Genomic DNA, 21,602 nt, shown 5'->3' with positions numbered 1-21,602 from the left:
CAGCACAATTTTTAAAATTTACATATAAAAAATTGAATTACCATGGAGTTGCCCCCCCCCCCCCCACTTTTTTGGGAGTATGTAAAAAATTGATATGAAAATAAGGAAATGAAGAGTGAAATTGAAGTTATATTCTACGCCAGCCCCCCCCCCCCCCCCCCCCCCCCCCCCCCAGGATTAGGATTTTGAAGATTTTGGAAAAGTTAAAATGTTTCTTTTTTTTTTTTTCTTTTTTTTGCTTGTCAAGATTTTTTGGATGAGTCTGGCCCCCCCACTTTCAAAAACGATGCTACGTGCCTGATAAATATAAATCATCATTGAAAAAAAAATGATCGAGCTGTTTATGTGATTGAAAATCAAAGGTAGTGTACCAGATATGCATGTAAGATATGGCAAGCTGACTTTCTAACATAATAAAAACAGATAAGAAATTGTACATCAGTCTTGTGAATAGGGCAGCCATGAACTCATTGTACGCCTTTATCCTCTTTGGACTTTTAGAAACGGGTTTTGTTGCAGGTACTGTAAACCTTTTAATGTATTATTTTTCTTGACAGGCTCAACTATACAACGGTAGTCCCATACATTTTGTACAAAAGCACGGTAAAGTGGGTTTTATAACATGTACTGTAATCCTTCTACACAAGTATATTGTTGCTTGAACAAAAGGGTAAAAACATTTTATTTCGTTTTCTTGTTTATTAACTGGATTATTCGGTGCTAGAGCTATCGATTTTATATATGCACTGTAGGGAATGTAAATTTGGCTAAATGTAACCTTTCTAAATTTTATTATTAACCATTGGTCATATAAAATGCTGATTTAACATCTGTTTTCCCTAAAAAGGCTCATGTTTCTAGTTTCGGACCATATTTAAACCTCGTCAAATATAGTATAAAGCACAGAACAAGCATCACTATCTATAAAACCGTTAACACAATAAACAACACGATAAGACAGGTGATTGATCAGAGGCCATCTTTCTTCGCAACATTCCAGATCGGCGATAGTCTTAAATTACCCAATGGCTCTTTATTAGAAGGGCCAGCTACTAGTATACGACCCATAGCAATTTCCTTATCCACTTTTTCCTTAACCACTTTTGGGTGAACTTTAATGGATATTAAATTTATAAGGATTGTAAAAATTTAGGACCCTCATAATTAAGGTAAAACCCGTTCTAAACCTGTTCTTTAACTCATCAGCTATAGATTGGTTTGGGTGTACTGATAAATCAGGCACATATGTTCAAGTTAATTGGAGTTGAACCTGTTCTTACGAAAGGGGTTTGTTTGATATCCGTTTCCTGATTGACAAAAATTTGATGAGATCGGCGGCTTGGGCGCTTTAAAAGGTCTTTATGCTAGTATATGTAACCTATGTACAACTTGATTATCAGAATAATGAATTGAAGGATGTTTGTTTTTGACACTTTCGACATTGATATTGACAATTTTGGCAGAAACTTTTGTTGTTGTATTCATAACAGAATTTTGGGTTACTCTGAGTATTTTTATATACAGACTGAGTACTGCTATTGGGAATAATGTAAATTTTCCCCCACGAAATACCGTTGTCTTTCGCTCTTTTTAAGCAAAATGGTCTGTCACATTATCTCCAGCCTTTACCATCAGAAACTCGACTATATATAGCACCGAATTTGACATTTGCCATATACTTGATAAGACTGGAGGTCGACATGTAATATCAAACAAGTATTCCTTTTAAAGGAATGATCGTCAATAAAGATATATAGATAGCTAGAAGCAATCAACATGATCAGTTTGATGTAAAACAATTTAAAAAGTACTGTATTTTTACAAAATATAGAACATTTTGAATCTGTATACCATAATTTCATCATTATAAACCGTCAACAAATTTAATTTTGAAATCAATTTGGGGTTCAGAATACTGAGTAGGGCTCTTCACGTTACACGTAAACAAAGAAAGAGTTAATTATAATAATTTAATGCGACTGAAAAACATTGAATGCCATCATAACTTGCTATCGAGGTCGCATTATAGCGTAACCTTGTTTATAAATCAAGCGTCTTCCTAGCTACTGTTATGCAACATCAGTAGATCGTGGTCAGTTCATGGAGCATCTTCTTATGATTGAGGTCAGTTCATCGAGGTCAACTGCATTACGGAATGAATCTTTCGATCGAAATTCTTACGCCTAAGACAAAATGTGCATTCTTGAATTAACAGGTCGAACTGTATTTAATGTATGTTTGCATCTCTTAAGGTAAATGAACTGAAATAAAACTGAGTAAAATGTTATATAAATACTAAACCAAAGCTTCAATTTTTTATAAGAACTACTTATGCAAGCGGAATGTTTGCGCACGTGGAAGCATTTGCCGGATGCTTCATATGGACAAAACAGTGATCGGCCAAAACAGAGATCGGATTAGACGAAACTTTGATTCCTTAATTTATATCTGTAGCTCAATCAATGTTATCCAATAAATTAATCAGATATTTTTGACATGAATGTGCCATTTCGTGTGCAATTGTTCTTATGATTAAGCCTAAAAAGCTAAAAAAAAAAAAAAAAAAAAAAAGTCAATTTCAGAGAAAATTATAATTATATTTGTTACATTATTTTAACAAAATCACATTTAATTCGAAAAAGCATATACATTTAGAAACCCAAGCATCTAACGTTCACTTTTTTCTTCTTCTTTTTTTAAAATCACGCTCCATTCTCCCTAGTTTTTCGTGCATTTAAAATGAAATAAATTTTATTTTGTTAAATTATTCAGATTTGAACTTGGAAAGATAACATAATAGTCGCATGATCAAAACCATTCAACCCGAAATAAGTCTTATGAAAGTTTTGATCGCATACTTATCAAGTTTACATCCTTGTGTTCTTTTTATGATTATAAATCATTTCGTTACTTGACTTTAGACATTCTTTATTTGTTTACCTAACTGAATTGTGTTCTAATGTCCATAACAATATGATGCTCATTGTGACGATTTGACTTTGACCTTTAAATCATTAACTCCTTTAAATAAAAATGATATTTTTATGTTTAGCACGTTGGAGTACATGGGATGCTTGGGGCCACTGCAGTGTGACCTGTGGGACAGGAATAAGGTACGCCCATAGAACCTGTTCACATCACGGATCATGCTCTGGGTCGACCACAAAGACCGGGCATTGTTATCACCACCACTGTCCGCCAGGTATTCAGTTGTTTATAGACGTTACGCACAAAACGCACCAGAAAACAGTACCCTATGTATATACCTTCCAATTTATATAAAGAATAATAAATGTAGTGTGTTTGTCTATGTTATTGTTTTTTATGGAGTATATTCATGACAACGCTTTTTTTTAAATGAATACAGTCTTTATAGGTTTTTTTAAAAAGATTTTCTATTTTTTAAAACACGATCTGGTGTTTATTTAGATGTATAGAATGTCCAATAAGACAAAAAGATTGCGTTTAATATTTAAATACATTTGTTTCAAACATTCATTTGAACATTCTCACAATTCCTAATCGCCTAAGACCTCCAGATCTTGCTGTTCTTTTGCATTTTCCGGTTTGTTACGAAGATTAATACATTTATGTCTGTCTGCCTACCCTCATAATTAAAAATAGAACAACTCCTCCATAAAGATAAAATAGGTCATTTATTGAATATAAATGACAATAAACAAATAAAATACACACAATAGCCTATTGCATGAAATACACAGTATGCTCAATCAAAAGGCATGCAACTAGGCTAACAGTCCTACTAAAAAATACAAAATTGCATGAACATATTCTACATTTATTTAAATTCCTTGTCAATAAATTGTGACTGGATAATGTGGGTAAAAATATTTTAAAGTTGGGTTCATACATGTAGAGTCTATTTACGAAATTCTTCAAAATTGGTTGACATGTATGATGTTTGAGAGAAAAAAACGTATTATCGTCAATTTTTTAAACATGTGTAATATTTTGAAACAAGGACATATTTTGATTTTTTTCTCTCCAAGGATAATTAACAGTATAATTAGTTCTTGAAGATTTCAAGACGTTATTGAATATGCACCTTAATATGTTGCTCTTGGATTGAAGTTAACGGCTACCTAACAGCATGGAGACATTGGGGCTCCTGCTCAGCCACCTGTGAAGGAACCAGGAAACGAACTCGCTTATGTCATCCTCCCGAACACGGTGGGGCTCCATGTCCAGGGAGTACTGTCGGATACTCAGAGTGTGGCGCTTTGCACTGTCCAGGTAAGAATGTCTTTTGAATCTGAAAAAAAATGAACTTTATTTATTTTACAACGATCGATAAACAAGTTCTACAACTTATATTAATACCTAACGTTGGTACGTTTTTTTGAGTGGAGGGGTCATTGATGTGGAAGGTAGTTGGAATGCCCGTAGAGAACCTACAGAACCTCTGGCCCAGGTTTTGTCTTGTTAATGCTGCTTTTGGCTTTTTGCAACTTATATTTTATGACACTTTTTTATTTTAAAAAATTCTTCCTTTTAAAAATATAAGTAAAGTAAATATCAGAACAAATCTTTTTTTTTTAAACGCCTTTTTAAAATTGATCATGAAAAGTGCATGATGACTAATGGACGAATATGCATAATAATGATTTTTGTATCGAGAAAATAATAACCTTTCTGATATATGATATCAATATAAAGTGATAATTTTGATTCATTATCAGTCTGGGCGGAGTACCGATTTACAAATGGTAAAAATACTCCGAAAAAGGAGTTTAGCGCATTGACTTCATCACATTTTTACGTGAAAACAGGGCTCTTTAAAATGCATCCTGTATCATGCAACACGAATTATTGCTAGTCTGAAAATACTTTTAAACGACTAAAAAGAAATGTTTCAATAACGAAAAATTATACGGTCGTTGGGTAAATTAAATTACATTTGTTGTCAAAATTAGTCAATTTTCTCGTAGACGATGTCATTAAAAGTAAATAATTTAATGTTTTTTATATGATTTAACATTCTATAAAATTCTATAAAGAAGGATAAACAAAATCAGTCAACGCTTTCTTTTCTCGTAATTAAACGCACCAATTATTTACATAGTTGATGGGCAACTTAGTGATTGGGGACCCTGGAGTCATTGCAGTGCTACCTGTGAAGGTCTGAAGAACAGGAAACGAACATGTATCCCTCCACAGCATGGTGGTGCTCCGTGTACCGGCGAAACAAACCAAACAGTTAAATGTGGGAATGAACACTGTCCAGGTATCTCATTTCTAAGACTGCTATATTAGATCAAGTTTAAGCCACAATGGTTATCCTAAGTTTACCTTTTTTCTCACATTTTGACAAGTTTTACCTTAAATACAAAAGCCTGGTAAAATAGAACTATTGAAAAAAAAATGAAAAATGTTCTTACAAGAATACAATTTATAAAACATAAATGATTTTGTAAAACTTTTAATTGTTTGTTACCTTTTCGACATTATTGAAAGTAGTTGTGTTCTCTCGGCAGATTTCTTTTCTGCCTCTCCTTTGATCATCTGTGCTTTTGGCTTATCAATTATGAACATAATACTATTTAACCAACATTATAATGCCATTGAGAGTGAAAGTATTGGAAATGAAACAAATCAAGTTTTGTAAACAATTTTGTTCCTATTTTGAAAGAGCTCGCATATCTCAATTACATGTGTATTACGTATGTATTATATGTGCATTACATGTGTATTTATAATTGTTGTTAGCAGCAGTATTAATTACTTCTTGTACCGTAAACTGTCGTATAAAAGTTGTAATTAATGATACGAGCAAATGAAATAGAATAAGTAAGTATTTATGTTCTTTTAAAATAAAAAAGAAAAAGAATTTTAATTGAACTTGTGTTCAAAGTCCAAATCTTACGGCATAATTTTTTAAAAGTTGTTATAGTAGATTTTTCTCTGAATTAAATAAAGTGTGATTGAACAACTTTTTCAAAAACTTTTCAACTCCTTACCGCCTGAATTATAACCATTTATAAGTTATAGTAAAACACGGTTATAACGAAGTGCCAGAAACAGACGATTTTGCTTCGTTATAAGCGTAATTCGTTATATCCTTCAAGTTAACAACATGTAATATAGTCAGGGGGAACGAAAATCACTTCGCTGTAAGCGTCAATTCATTATTACCGTGTTTGCTATAACCGTTTTTTACTGTAATGAAATGTGGCGATCACGAATATTGTTCTAAATTAAAATTCCGAAGAGAGAATAAATCAGGAGTAGAGCAAACACGGACCTCTAGGAAAATTAGGGACAGGATTAGCTGGCATGGATGAGTGAGCATCCTATGCTGACCTGTCACACAAGCCGTCCGCTACTTGTCGAATTCGGTTACACAGAAAAATCCGTAGATATGATAATTATACAATTAAAGGGAAGTTATTTATTTTTTGCTCTACTAGGCGTAACTTGTCCTATTTGTAATGAGAATTTGGAATGTACATGGAACACCACGTGCCACATGTCTGAGACCTGTTTGGTTCGAAACTTCCAAGGATACAAATTCTCAACGCACTGCATCCTGGTAATTTACCTGATGAGAATAAGTTAATATTATTTACTAGCGCTGATACTAATTATTGTAATTTACCTGATGCAGTTTCGTGATAGTGTTTCTTTTAATAATTCGATTTAACTCATGTTTTGCATCTTTGATCAGATGATTATTTTTCTGATATTAAACGAATATGAATTCAGAAAGACGATTGTGCTATCATGAAATTGCTGCCAAAAACACAAGAACGAATTATCTGCTGTGATGATGAATCCTGTCTACAAACCATTCTGGGTGACTGGGTTGCTTACTAATTCTTTTAAGTAAAAGAAAATGTTTAATGATAATCGTATTTTAGAATGGCGACTTTTAAAAAAATAAAATCAAGATGAAATACAACATTTTATAGTCATCAGTTAATTATTTCCTATATCTTTATACAGGTCTCTTCTAAAAACCCCTTAATTATGATAGTTAATATTTAAGCACCGAACCTAGAATGAAAGTCTCGTAGACTTATATTTTAATTTTTTCCTATCTACCATGATTTGTTGTCATTAGTAACTACGTATTCTGTACAACCGAGAACAGTTGCTCATTCACCTTATGTTTAATAATTATGAGGAACCTAAGGTTCCTTACCCATACGGAGCAAGTGAGATACGAGAATCAGTGTTGTAAAGTTGCATTTTCTTCGCATAAAATTTTCCCGTATAAGGCTGCTTTTTAATAGTTTACACCATATTTGGACTTCTTTTGCGTATTTTTGTTAAATTAAGATCTTTGAAAAACGTTTATGGAAAGCCAGTTGGGATTTAAATCGATATTTTGTACATCTTCCGATTGCATATACTTGCTTTACTTTACAAGTTGAGGTTTGTATTTCCAATTAAGATTTTAATAATTTTTAATCCTAGTTCATAAAACCCATGTCTGGGGACTTTACTTACGTGTTTTTTATATAAATCAAGTTCAGACAACTCTGCTTCTTGTCTCATATCAAAAGGACTAAAGATCGTGGTCATTCTTATACTATTTTGATCTCCTTAATGAAAAGAGCTCTAATGAAGATATAGGGAAATATTCACAGTTCAAAGTTGAGTATAATTATTTCTACACTAAATGATAGTTTTTACCTTAATAAAAAAATATAATTAGATTTTAGGCAGATGCAATAACTAATTTTTAGACCTGCCAGTTTCTTAAATGTAGCAACTAATTAAACGTTTTAATTTGTGAGGTTTTTTTCTTCTCTTTTCTTTTTGCATAGGAACTGGGCGCCTTAGTGAATGGGGTGCCTGGGGTCAATGCAATGCAACCTGTGAAGGTTTTAAGAACAGGACTCGAACGTGCAGCCCTCACAAAGCCGATGATGTTCCATGTATCGACGTGACACAAACAGCTAAATGTGGGACGGAACACTGTTCAGGTATCTCAATCAATAAACATTTCAAAAGCTGCTATATGTCACTTTTGAGCTATTATGGACCATCCCTATCACAGTTTGTAGATATATAACGTCTATACACAAACAAATCAAAGAAATACAATTAAAGTCGACGAAAAGCAAAAATCCAAAATTTCTTCCTTGACATTTCATCTCATTAAACCTGGATAAATTTACCGAGAAAAAAAGATTTCATACAGAAATTTTAGTAGAAAAAAACCATTCGAGTCACCCAGAACTGTATAGTCTACCTAAAAATGTTTATACGTGTTCAGTAAACTCCATATGTAAGAGGGAGTAAAACAATATCTAGAGGGGAAAACGGTAGATTTAAATTCAGTAAAACCTGGTAAAGACCATTCAGCAATTATTTTCCAACCGCTATGATTTTTTTCCTTCAATGGTAACTCTGAACATTAACTAATCGTAAAGTCTACTGTCAAACGCAAGAAGTTGCATTGATATGAAGTACTTGTTGAAAAATGTTTATTTTTTTATTTGAGGTTTCGTCATAAGTAATTGATTTTAACCAGTATTGTTTTATTTTATCTGTGCTGTTGTTGAGAGGTCATGTCAGTTACGAAATATTTGAAATTAAATTTTATTTCATAGTATTCAAAAGATTCTATTTAGAATGATTTCCGCTTACTATAGAAGTATTGTTAAGTGTATATTATCTCAGAAAAGTGCCCGACAATACACAAATAGTAAAACATTTTTTTAATTTTCTTTAATTTTATTTCAAATCTGTCGATGCTTTGGCACGGCTGTTTAAGGGTAATGGGCTGTCATACATGACAAAGGGCATGCCCTAAAATTCAACACATCAAGTAACATCATCCATGTAGTTCACATAATTCAACAAATTCAAACAAAGTTCATAGCTCAATCAAAGTTCACTTGAAATTCACATGTTTAATACCTTGACTTTGGGAGGTGCAGAAGTCAAGAATTTACGATTGACCCTTGGGAGGTGCAGGTATCGATGTCCACATAATCATACATGCACTAGTCGCAAATGTCCAGTGCCGCTCATTCACGCCATAAGTTCCAAAACTCAAAAGCAGTTATGGAGCTTAAGGGATTGGGAACGCCGCCATCATATGGGTGGGAGTATGAGCGGATTTAACTTACAACCGTGCCCTAGGGTAGGCTTGCTAAGCCGGATAGCAAGCATGCACTTTTGTAAAGATAGCCTCAAGCCCGCCGCCGCCGCCCCCCCCCCCCCCCCCCCCGGAGTATTTAGGAAAACGGCATTAGCCAGTTTTGACAAGTGTACTCCATCACAGAAAAACAAGGAGCCACGCTTTATATCAGGATGGCGGATAATTGCGCCGTCATACGGCAATTGCGCAAGGCCAACCTGGATGCACAAGAATTAAGGCGTTTACGTTGTAATTCATTGGCACGAGAATTTTGAAAATAACGTCATCTATGCGTGGAAGGTTGCAAGACCAAATGACCTTGAATGTGGAAAGTTGGTTTGAATAAATTGAAAAAGCCTCATGAAAACTAGCCTGAGTTTTCTAATTGAAGTCTCCCCTAAGTCATTTCCCTTAGTGTATTAAAATGACATTAGGTGCAGGACCCACCTTTGCGAGGGTTTTAAGCTTCTGCTCTACTTGAGACAATTTCAGGCCACTGTACCCCTGTCACTATAATGAAATATTTAGCCTTTTTAAATTCAGGTGAAGACCTCCAGGTCTTCAAAATGCTTCTTACTGAGCATGCTTCAGTATTGAGGACTCCGCTAACAAGACTCTTTGCTTGTCTACAATAAATAAACAAAGCCTATGACTTTATTTAATTTTGGTATGCAAATGCATGACTTATAACACGAAGATTTCCATCTTCCACATTTCTAAATTGTTTCCGCAGAATAACCTTGCAATGCCGATTCAGTGCTAGCACCAATCCGAAAAGAATGAGATTGTATCTTGTGTACTCCTTTAACTTAAGACGGACTAATGCTTTTGAGAGTACTGAAGTGACAAAATAGAGGCCCTGCAGTCAACGGGCGGACACTTAAATATTTCTGAACAAGCTTGATTGGACACGCAACTCCCTCATATTTACCAATTTACAGAATGGTTTATCAGGGTCTAGAGTTACATTTTCCATATAAAGTACAAAATTGTTTGGAATTTACGCAAGTTCCGAGTTCCGCAGGAGTTATCTCCCGTAATTGCAACTCGCGCGTTTGGAGGTGAAATAGTTGTGCGTCATTAGCTACGGTGGGTACAAATACGCTCGACATCGTCTGCATATAACAACATGCCGTATTTTAGCTGTTGTGTGCCAGAATGTACGGCTTCGAAACGAAATTTACAGCAGTTAGATAAATATCCTTGGATGAGAGATGTTACGTTCATTTCTTTACCTGATAGGCGTAAAAACAGACGAGAATATTTACGATGGTTGCGGCTGATTCGCCGAGAAGTTAGTTGGAAAACGACTAAATATACGAGAATATGTTCCCGTCATTTTGCCCAAGGTGAAACTGTACCAACACTTTTCCCCTACAACAACTATAAAACATGTGCACTAAGGTAATTATTATTATGCCCATGTTATATGTCGTTTTATCAATCATGACCCCCCCCCCCCCCTCCCAACATCAAACAGTTAAGGCACCATTCGTTGGCTTTAAGTCCATGTTGCATAATTCATATTATAATAAAACATAATGATAATAATTTATAATAATGAATCCTTATACTGTCAAATATTAGATACTTTTTAAAAATAATACATTAACTGGCAACTACATTACACTGTATTATGTGTTGTGTATGACTAAATACTATGTATTATTGTGTAAGGGATTAACAATTATCTTGCCCCTTTAACAGATCCACAACAAACTCAACAAGCTTCAACAGTAATGTTGATATTCCCTCCAATCAAAATAATGGAGAATATGCTGATTTTACCAATCTGTATGAAGATGACAATGTTCCATATTTGGTTGGTGAGGTGGACGCTCAGTATACAGAGCCTAGTCCAACAGGTTAGTAGATTTTCATGTATTACATACAATAAACCAGTACATGTATTTACGTACAAAACATATACACAAATGCATATACATACAGTGATCGATCAATACTTTGCACCTCTATTTCATTTAAAGAATATATACACACTAAATATTACTTATACAGATTCAGTCGAGAGTACCGGTATTCAGATGCTGAGTGATACAGAACGATGGATGCCTCCAAGAGATCACCCCTATTGTGATACTGGAAATAATGAGCCTATCACCATTTCCTCTGAATGCCAGACAGACATTTCATTCGTTCAAATGGAATATATGGAAAGATGTGTGAACGACAAAGACTCATTTTTTAGAGAGGTCTTTGTAGAGAAGGTTACAAGTTCTGATGCGTCTGTCCGACAATATACGGGAATTCCGTCTATAGCATTATTGTTTGGCTTATTCAATATTATTTATTCAAAATGTTCAAATTTGAAATATTGGAATGGTCCCAATAGTGCAAATGAAAAAAATTATCAGCAAGGATCAAAAAACAAACCAGGACCTTCACGTAAATTAACCTTATTTCATGAATTTATACTTACACTAGTTCGATTTAGATTAGGCTTAGTTGGATTTCTTTTGTCTGATATATTTGGAATTTCAAATTCACGTGTTTCACAAATTTTTGTTACCTGGATAACATTTCTTGCTACTTGCTTTGGAAAGTTAATAAAATGGCCAAGTAAACTACAGGTTAAAAAGTACATGCCAAAATCTTTTAGAAATACCTATCCTAAAACTAGAGTAATAATTGATTGCACTGAATTTTTTTTCCAAAGACCAAGATCCCCATCTGCTCAGTCTGAAACGTACAGTACATACAAGTCAAAAAACACTGGAAAATGTTTACTTGGAATTTCTCCATCAGGTACATTTATTTTTGTCTCCGATGTTTATGGTGGAAATGTTTCCGACAGGTTTATTACTGAACATTCAAATTTTCTTGAGTTAATTGAGGAGGGAGATGATGTCATGGCTGATAGGGGGTTTACTATTAGAGATTTGTTAACAAAAAGGAAAGCCACTCTGAATATTCCGCCATTTACAAGAAAATGTACATGGGGCAAGAAAAAAAGATTAAATGTTAATGAAATAAAGCAAACAAGAAACATTGCAAAGGTGCGCATACATGTTGAGCGAGCAATTCAACGTTTGAAACTGTTCAAGCTTTTGGGTAATAATATACCATGGCATCTGAAACCAGTTGTTAATCAAATGGTAAAAGTAGGTGTCTTTCTGTGTAATCTGATGCCAAAACTAGTAAGAAAATGAATTCAACAACATCATTGTTTATGATTTCATGCATTTATTTGTGTAATGAAAAGCATTTTTCAGTTTAATATTACAGTATATATATTTTTTTGGAAAAAAATTATGATATGTCATCATATGCATAATTTTGAAAATACAATTAATCTTCATCAATGTAAAAAAAAGGATGAAGACAATTAGAAGTCTTACTACCTTGTGACTGTATTGAAATTGTTTTTGCACATGCTACAAACTGATTTCATTAATTCATATGCGCCATTTACAAATAATTAAGTCATGTCCCCTAAGTCTACAAACCATCCATAAAATGCATGAAATATCTAGCAATAATTTTTGCACACACATATGTATATTGAAACAATTGTGTTATATATATTTACATACTAAAATGTTGTTCATTTTCAAAATTTTATAAATGATATTAGTGCAATATATATATTAAGTATTTTTCCCAATAGTTAGACTTGCTGATTGACACAATGAAGTCACATTATTGTAATTATATGTATACATGTTCCAAAGAGATTTAAAAATTGTATACATTAATAAAGATTCAAACAAGAGAATTCAGTATTCTTTTTAACAATTTTGAATCATGGAGATGATGAAATCATAGAAAGGAAGCATTAGGAAAAACTGAAAAATACATGCTTATTAGGATACTTACATGTACTGTACATTTTATGCGTGTACAGTACATGCATAAAATGATTTACATAACAGTTTATGTACATGATCTAATATTGATTCACAGAACATTGTAGCTGAATCAAGAAAATGTGCAGTATCATTTTGTGTAAATATTCATACAGACAACAGTCTTGGGACAACAAATTTTTCATAAAATGAATTAATACTTTTCAAACATTCTGCCCAGAACTGTGCATTAAACTCAATTCTTTCAACATGAATTTTGTGTTTACAAGCTGCTACACCCTCTAAGTACATCACAAAATCACAATACAATAAATCTGCAACAGCTAACTGGCACTGGATCTGATAATACCATGGAGAGGTATGCTTAAGCCTCATTTCATTATTTGAATCTAGAAAAATGTGATAATTTTCTCTACAAATTTGATCCACAGTGCAATATCTGTATTTATATGGACATTTGATTTCTAATAAAGTTTTCCGACAACAATCACAAGTAACAACACCATCAGGACTTGCAGCAATATGTGGATATTTTGGATTTACCAAAAGACCTGGAATTTTTACATTGTGTTTACAGTGATCAGTTTTACATTGAGTATCATACAATTCTCGTGCTAATGACTCTCTTTCTCTCCCATATAAAATTGCAGGACTTGAGACATCTAACTTTTCTGTTAAAATCTTTTTAACAATAGAGTTGTGGACATTGTCTCCTTTATATTTAACAACATCATGCACAATTGATGCAGTAACTCTGCCTACTCTATACTTAAACCAGTTCACATTTTCACTCTGACCCTCAGTTAAAGTGTCAATCTCCATACAAGCTGACTTATCTATACTTTCTTGCATAAATTTGACAAATGGCATACTACATTTACTTTGTCTATATGATAAAGCAAGTAATGGTACAGGTTGAGGTTCATTAACATTATTATTATTTGTACAATCTTTGTCTAAAACTTCTATGATTTGTGTATCATAATTCTTAACAAGCTCAAAAATTTCCATTTCAAAATCATCATCTGTAACATTTTCCTCATGAATAGGATGATAAATATGTGTGTAAGGATAGACCCTATTAATGTCAGATTTACTAATATCATCAAGTTTTTTGGGCTTCGACTCTCTTCTCGGCTTGTCCCACAAACACTGGACATCTGTACATGTTGCTGTGTTTCTGTCGGTATGCCGCTCACTCCACTCAACTAAGCTAAACAGGAGAGCTACGACATGTTTACAACCACCGTCATCCCTAAAACAGAGAGCGGGGTAACCTTAAAATTTAAGAATATATATGAGACCAGGCCCCGCCATCACCAACTTTCCTCAAGTCAATTCTCAGCCTCAAATCTGAGGTTTGACCTCAAATTTATGTACTTCTCTTTAAAGGATTTGAGTTGAGGAACGAGTTGAGGGATTTGAAAATTTTGGTGACGGTGGAGCCAGATTGATATACAGGGCTGCATGGTTTTTACCTAAGTGATTACCCATGGTCAGTTCAGTCTCATTAAATGATTTCCAGTGCATAACATATCTTACTAATAGTAATTAAATATTTATATATGATATAAATGTAATTTTAATTCATAGAGTAATACAATTTTTCAGATTTAAAATTGAATCATTGATAAATCACAGCTTGAATATATATGAAACTATGGTTATACATGTAAGTCACTTGCAACAAAATTTTTACACATATAAGACTTTAATAATAGTCCCATCGTCGGAACCCACGGGTTTTCTATCCGTTACACTGCTTTTGATAGAAAACCCGTGGGTTCCGACAATGTAATAGCCCATTATATGTAAACATTGTATGCCCTACATTTGAAATGTGTAAATACCCCTTGAGGGCCCTTCCCAAAGTGATTACTGAATAAATAAACATACATAATGTACCAGGAATATATATTGATAAACAATGCAAGTTTGAAAGAATAAAAACTAATTTTTATAAAAGCTGATTGATCATAAAAATTAGAAAACTATGATAATAGAAACTTACGCTGTACATTCACATCCAGCTGATTTGATGGTGCCATTGCTGTCAGTCATACACCAGACGAAGTATGGCTTTTCACTTTGCGAAGTTTCTCTCAGACACTTGGCTCGAATGTACATATGGTCTTCGGGTAATGTATGGCACTGAACGGCACTGATATGGTTGCATTTAAACAATCTATACCCCCTCTCTTGTTTGTAACACTTGGTGCGGTCTGCTGTCCACTGGGCATTAGAGAGTAAATGAACGAAAATATCTGCACAAACTATGTCTGGCATGTATGACAAATCATATGTCCAACTTTTCAAACTTACATCGCACACAAATGGAAAGTTTATCACTCGATCTTTAAGGGCAACCGTAGAGCGTTTTCTGAACGAATCGATGGCGTCGTCTTTCTGCGATATAACCGGTAATTTCATTTCCGATGCTTTAATAGCGAGCTCTCGAAGTTGTGACACATTATAGTCGGTAACAGTGATTCCTCTTGCCAACAGAAATGACCTAAGCTCGGGTTTGAGCATGTTTTTAACATCACTGACAACACTCGATTCCGCCATTTTATTCGAAGCGTCCTTGGATATTTGTACCCACCGATGCGCACTCAACGGTATTAAATGTACCTCCCTTACTAGAGAGCAGGTATCTCGGAACTTGCGTATTCGCCGACACGAAATAAACCATAAAGTCTTTAGTTATTGGCAGTCTTGTATCAGATTTGTGATTTAAGCGTATCATGCCCTGCAAAGGCTTTGTAACTAAAAATTGAGAAGTAGTGTCCCCTATTCATTGTAACTTGCAGTGATAAGATATTACAGACAAATACGAACGCACCGTTGAATAAGCAAGGCCAGATGTTGATAGATGCAGTAAGTACTGAACCACCGAACATAGTGTTGGAGGCCAATATGCAAGTGCGAACTGATGACAAAATTTTTGATATGACAGAAAACCGACTTTTTGAACCCGATGTGTGTTATCGGATATTGCAGCTTCTAACAGCCGATCAAATTCAAACTTGAAATAATGTTGTGAAAAGATGGGTTCGGGGTCCCTCTTTGCGTTTTGTCCAGCTTGGCGAAACCTGGTCCACTGATTACGAGAAATGGCATCAGCAATATTATTAGATTTGGTTGAAATATATTCTGTGCGAAATAAAATGTTGTGTCGCATGCATTTTAAGACAAATGCTCTAACTAATACCATGACAAGCTCATATTTAGAGGTTAGTTTGTTCAAATACCTGGTTGTCTATGTGTAATTTTTTGTTGGCTAATTTGTTGCCCAAAATGATGACAGATAAAACCACAGGGATACACTCTTATAGGGTCATGTCCATCGATATATTTCCAATTTTTGGGCCAACTAAAGAAACAACATTCCCCATTCAAATACGCCCCACATCCTAGTTGAGCAAACCCTGAGCTATGGGTGAACAAATTGAGATTCTGATCTGAATACCATTCTTCTTTTAAGAAATAAACCACACTGTTAAAACCCTCCAAAAACCTACACCACATTAAAATATCCTCCCGCATCGGTTTAGTATCTCTTAGGTCATGATGTGGTTGTATGACACCGATAGTGGCGTCATACAGGCGCCGAACAAATGCAAGGGCTGACCAAATTGCCCTTCTAAAGATATAAATTTTTTCCACCACTGATTGCAACTGCTTAAGTGTGACTCTTTTGAGTGTAAACATTTGTTTTAAATGATTTTAGAGTTCAACATATTTTGGATGACGTACTCTAACCAACATTTCAATAGTGTTGATTCCAAAACCTAAAAATGTTAAGCAAGTGGAAGGACCTACAGTTTTATCCTCAGTTAAAGGTACCCCTAGAACATGACAAATACATGGTGTCCTTACAAACAAAAGCTTTGACCCGCAAATAAAAAATCGTCCAAATATTGGTCTATTGTGTCTACATGAGATTTTTTTTATTGCCAACCAGTTTAAAAATGTTGCAAATTCTTCAAATACCTTACATGACACAGAATACTCCATTGGTAAACACTTATCAATGTCGTACATATCATCAAACATAAATCCAAGTAGGTCAAAATCCCCTGGACATATTGGCAAAAGGCTAAAAGCTGATTTTATATCGCATTTACCTATAAATACTCCCTGACCAATTTTAGCAATCATCTGTATAACCGAGTCAAAAGGTGTTTATTTAACTGAGCTTTCCTCTGGGTCTATGAAAAAAATTACGCTATTGAATTTAGGGATGAGAGGTGTGCTATTAATCTCCAACCAGAGTTGCCCCCCTTTGGCACTACTCCGATAGGAGATATACTGACGTTTGAAATTGGTAGATCCCGAAATGGCCCCCGACCCGTCCTGATTCTACTTCCTTCATTATATTTTTTTGAAGCTTGTTGTGATGTTCATACTCCAATATCAAATTTTTTGATTGAATATAAATTCCTGGCCCTGTGTAATATAATGGAAAACCATGTGAAAATCCTAACAATAATTTTTTCGCAGTCTGAGTATTTAAAAAATCTGACAAATATTTCTCAAGTGCAGGGAGTTTGAAAGGGGTTTTACCGAGACCCAATACCTTGTGGGTTTGTAAATCTAAAACGGGGGTGCAGGTTGTTGGAGTATGGATGTGTATGGATATGATTTGTTTGTGCAAGAGTGCAGTGTAGCATGGCATGCTGGCCGTTGCAACGTAAACAACTATGAGTGTATGTGCAAGGAAATTTTTCACAAGACCCTTTGAAATTGAAGTTGTAGCACTTTCCTTTAGATGTAGCTCTATGCAAGGTTTGAGGAGCTTTTAAGGTTGAAGTTGGGTCATGTCCTTTAACCAGAGCTCAGAATCCACTTAACTTCCCTCTATGATGATGCTGGATTATGAGCCTTACGTAACCTATACTGAACATCATATCCTTTCTATCCCACTGCTTCCCTATTGGCTCCCATCCTAACGCACTGCATGTATTTCAGTAACTCTATGAATTTAGCAGGGTGGCCACTAAGATAAACCCCAGCAAATATAAACATGAGATCAGTCCACTGTTAAGTGGTATCAACCTTTTTTGGGGTAAGCATCCTTGGATATTATTTCCCCCATATTATTTACGATTAATTTCTTTACATCCCCACCAGGTCTAGGAGGCATTAAAAAGGCCAGATCAATTTACTGCCCTTCTATAATTTTTTGTTTTATTGTGTTGCTAACGTGCATACCTAGCATTTTGTTCGTGGAATGATGGGACTGCTGGCGGAATATCGTCCATGCATAATTGATATTATCTTGATCAAACGAGGAATTCAGAAAAATTCAACATGGCGGAGGAAAAGGTTATCCTTATATTGGGCTACCCGAAATAAAATCCATATAAAACAAAGCATTATATAAGCATCAACATTAATTGAGCCGATATTAAATATTGACAATAATTTGTAAATTATATTTTTTCAAAAAAAAAAATTGCAGCACGTGCTTATCAAATAGAAAAATTAAATATTAACTTAACAAACTTATCTTCTCAGCAACAGGAAGTGAAAGAAAGATTATTTGGCATGGACATTTATATATTTAATAGCGAGTTAACTCTTGTACCACGTGACGAAGGGGAGATAATGGTGTCGGCCCTTTCTTTGCATGATAACACCGCCAATACATAAAGAATTGGATGTAAATAATATTAAGTTGTTTCCTTTAAGTTATTGTCTTTTATGTAAAGATAAGACGATGCCTAACCAGACATTGATTCTTATTGTTATACTCTATGATATGTACAAATTTATGAACTTGAAATCTGTAAGGGGAAGAATTTGGTCTCTTGACTTAAAAAGAATCATTTCATTTCGTATATGGGTAATTTTAATAGTGTTAGGTACAACAGTTTATAGAAACGTTTACTACTTGCAAGCAAATTTATAAATAGTGGCTGTAATAGGCAATTAAATGTTTAATCTGGGAAAAAATTCTTACAAAAATTGAATAAAATAAATTTAAATTGAAAAAAATTTGGTTGTTGAGGGTAATTCAATTTTACATTTCTGTAAGTTATTTCGTAAAGCTTGCATACCCATTGATGCATAGACAGATAGAGAGATAGATGGTAGATAGATATATTTAGACCTTTTTGATATTGTTGACAGTGGATGGGGATTCATTGGCTTGGGGGGACTGGTCACCGTGCAGTGTTACCTGTGGGAACGGTACCAGAGTGAGATCCAGGGCCTGTATTCCACCAAAGTACGGGGGTCTCAATTGTACTGAACCGTTGTTTGAGATGAATAACTGTAGTCAAGTTCCATGTCCAGGTAAGTAAAATACTATTTTTGGACAGCTTTTGAAATATTTTGTTTCTTCCTCTTCTTTCATCTGTGCATTTTGCTTATCTTTTTTTATTTTCTACTTTTCCGAATTTAAATTTTTTTAAATTAAGCTCCACAAATAGGTGAGTACAGCGTATATGAACTTTTAAAATAAACATGATACTGATAATATATGAAAAGCAACACCATGCCTTTTAAAAGGTATGAATACCGAACGATCAACACATTGATTTATTGAGATTTGTTCTTATAAAGTCACAATATTGAAAGATACACAAATTGAGATTTGTTTAAATAATTATTGGTTTTTTTCCTATTTTGAAAAAGTTTGCATTACTTAATTTTAGGTATATGGTTCTTCTTTTTTGCAAGAGCACAATTTTTTTTTAAATGAATTAGGTTCTATCATTTAAAAGTTGTCAAGAAAGATTCCAGCAAAAAATAAAATAAAAATAAAACTCACTATGTAATATTTCTTTTTAGATAATAAAAAGAAAGTGTATTTCAATATCATTAACTGTTGTTTAAATTGTTTAAGTCTTAAAAAATAAAAAAAAAATCGATATTTACTAATTTATCCCAGAATTATATAAGTTAGAACAACTGCTTCAAAACCAAACCACATTTTTAACTTGGATTTAAACTGATAACTAAACTTTGTAGTGAAAGGCATACAAATGTGTCTGTTTTGGAATGCTATGCATACTAGGTCTGTTAGTTTTACTGTTTGAATCTTTTTAATTCAAGTGAATGTATAAATGTAATAAATATATTGTTAACATTTGAAACTTTATTACTCTCATAGGTGTAACTTGCCCTACTTGTAATGAGAGTCTGGGATGTAATTGGAACTCCACATGCCCCATGTCAGAGATATGTTTGGTCCGAAAAATGCCTGATTCTAATTTCACCACCCATTGCATCATGGTATTTTACTGATAAGTAGAATGCAGTTCGATGAAAAAGTTTCTTTTAAGAATTTTATAGAACTCATAGTTTGTATCTTTGATTAAGTTTTATACGTATTTCTTATTTTAGAAAGATGATTGTGCTCTTATAAAATCGCTGGATAAAACACAGGGAGTAGTCCACTGTTGTGCTGATGAATCGTGTCTACGGACTATTCTTGGGGATTAAAAAAGCAACAATGTTGAAAAAGATTTCTACCTTTTGAATATTGACTTTGTTATATAAAATCAGGATACATTACCACATTTAGCACGTAGATATTGTAAGTTATAGTTATAGTTCACTGCTGACAGGTATAAATGCATGACAGTTTGACCTGTTTAAGAAAGGTGATTTTTTTTATAATTATATGACAATAACGTATTTAAATCTTTTATTCAGATGGTATCTTGCTGTTTTATCATTTGAATTAATGCATTTATTCCCGCTGTAAAAAAGGAAGCGAATTATTTAATTTCTTTTCCTCAAATATGAAAAGAAATAATTCTACTGGCACTTCTTACGTTAGCGCTCGCCTAGTCACCGCATTGATCAACACATGTTCTCCCGGGGGATTTTTTTTTACACCACTTTGATGGTTTTACACTGTAAAAATATACGGAAAGCCCTTGTTTAATCTATTTTTTCTAACTAACAACCTAGTCTTATTATACAATATGGTTACAGAGAATAACAGAATACCAGTAGAGTTTTCAAAAGCTTTCTAGATTGCAAAGAAGGTAAAAATTTTGTCAGCGAGGTGTTACATAAGTTAAAATATAGGTCATGTGATTACTCAGGCATGACTTCATAAAGTGAGTTATATCATAATGACATGTTAGAGTTATTAACGCTCTTTGTATTTAAATTTTTTTTGGTGACTATTGAAATAAATGATTTGAAGACAAAAATTATGTCGTCAGATTAAATTTTGTTCGGCTAAGGATCACTTTATATAATTAACATAAAGAATCGGTCAATTAGACCGGTACTGATATCTGTCATCACTAAAAATAGATCGATATACGTTCCACTTTTCGATTGAAGCCTCTTTAGGTTCTGGTTCTCATAATGTGTAGTGATTGGATGAAAAAAATTCCACAGTCGTTGTCCGAGCAATATGGTTTATAAACGCTTCTCTTATTTTATTATCTTTAAATTTTATTTTCAGTTTACTTTCTATTTAAACAATAAAATGCTTTCTTTGGTGATTCATTCGGGATATGAAGATAGCGACATTTAAAAAAAAATGCATAACCCGCGTTCGCTTCTATTATTTTATTATCTTTAAATCTTATTTTCATTTTACTTTCTATTTAAACAATAAAATGCTTTCTTTGGTGATTCATTCGGGATATGAAGATAGCGACATCGGAAAAAAAAACCCGCGTTACCGGTTA

The 21,602-nt window shown here is 33.8% G+C and overlaps 3 protein-coding genes across 4 annotated transcripts; 2 read left to right on the top strand and 1 right to left on the bottom strand.

The window, feature by feature from the left end:
• The first annotated feature begins 390 nt into the window (after positions 1 to 390).
• LOC128188422 (hemicentin-1-like) lies at positions 391 to 21,113 on the top strand. 2 transcript variants are annotated; one of them, XM_052859470.1, is made up of 10 exons: positions 391 to 519; positions 3,053 to 3,202; positions 4,093 to 4,254; positions 5,084 to 5,245; positions 6,429 to 6,550; positions 6,724 to 6,814; positions 7,791 to 7,949; positions 19,075 to 19,239; positions 20,060 to 20,181; positions 20,293 to 21,113. In XM_052859470.1, exons 1-10 carry the CDS (start codon positions 462 to 464, stop codon positions 20,389 to 20,391), a joined length of 1,290 nt encoding a protein of 429 aa, XP_052715430.1. In that variant the 5' UTR covers positions 391 to 461; the 3' UTR covers positions 20,392 to 21,113. The 2 variants fall into 2 exon arrangements, with proteins under 2 accessions (XP_052715430.1, XP_052715439.1); XM_052859479.1 differs by lacking the exon at positions 20,060 to 20,181.
• On the top strand, positions 10,120 to 12,848 carry LOC128188415 (uncharacterized). The gene is made up of 3 exons (XM_052859457.1): positions 10,120 to 10,516; positions 10,820 to 10,977; positions 11,132 to 12,848. The coding sequence occupies exons 1-3, from the start codon at positions 10,242 to 10,244 to the stop codon at positions 12,280 to 12,282; spliced, it is 1,584 nt and encodes a 527-aa protein (XP_052715417.1). The 5' UTR covers positions 10,120 to 10,241; the 3' UTR covers positions 12,283 to 12,848.
• Positions 12,297 to 15,604, bottom strand: LOC128188406 (uncharacterized). The gene is made up of 2 exons (XM_052859447.1): positions 14,951 to 15,604; positions 12,297 to 14,194 (listed from the first exon to the last, which is right to left on the bottom strand). The coding sequence occupies exons 1-2, from the start codon at positions 15,505 to 15,507 to the stop codon at positions 13,087 to 13,089; spliced, it is 1,665 nt and encodes a 554-aa protein (XP_052715407.1). The 5' UTR covers positions 15,508 to 15,604; the 3' UTR covers positions 12,297 to 13,086.
• Positions 21,114 to 21,602: the final 489 nt, after the last annotated feature.

This window comes from Crassostrea angulata, chromosome 1 (assembly GCF_025612915.1).
Source record: "Crassostrea angulata isolate pt1a10 chromosome 1, ASM2561291v2, whole genome shotgun sequence".
Classification (NCBI taxonomy): domain Eukaryota; kingdom Metazoa; phylum Mollusca; class Bivalvia; order Ostreida; family Ostreidae; genus Magallana; species Magallana angulata.
The sequence above is the reverse complement of the archived record's forward strand: the minus strand, read 5'-3'. Positions and strand labels throughout refer to the sequence as shown.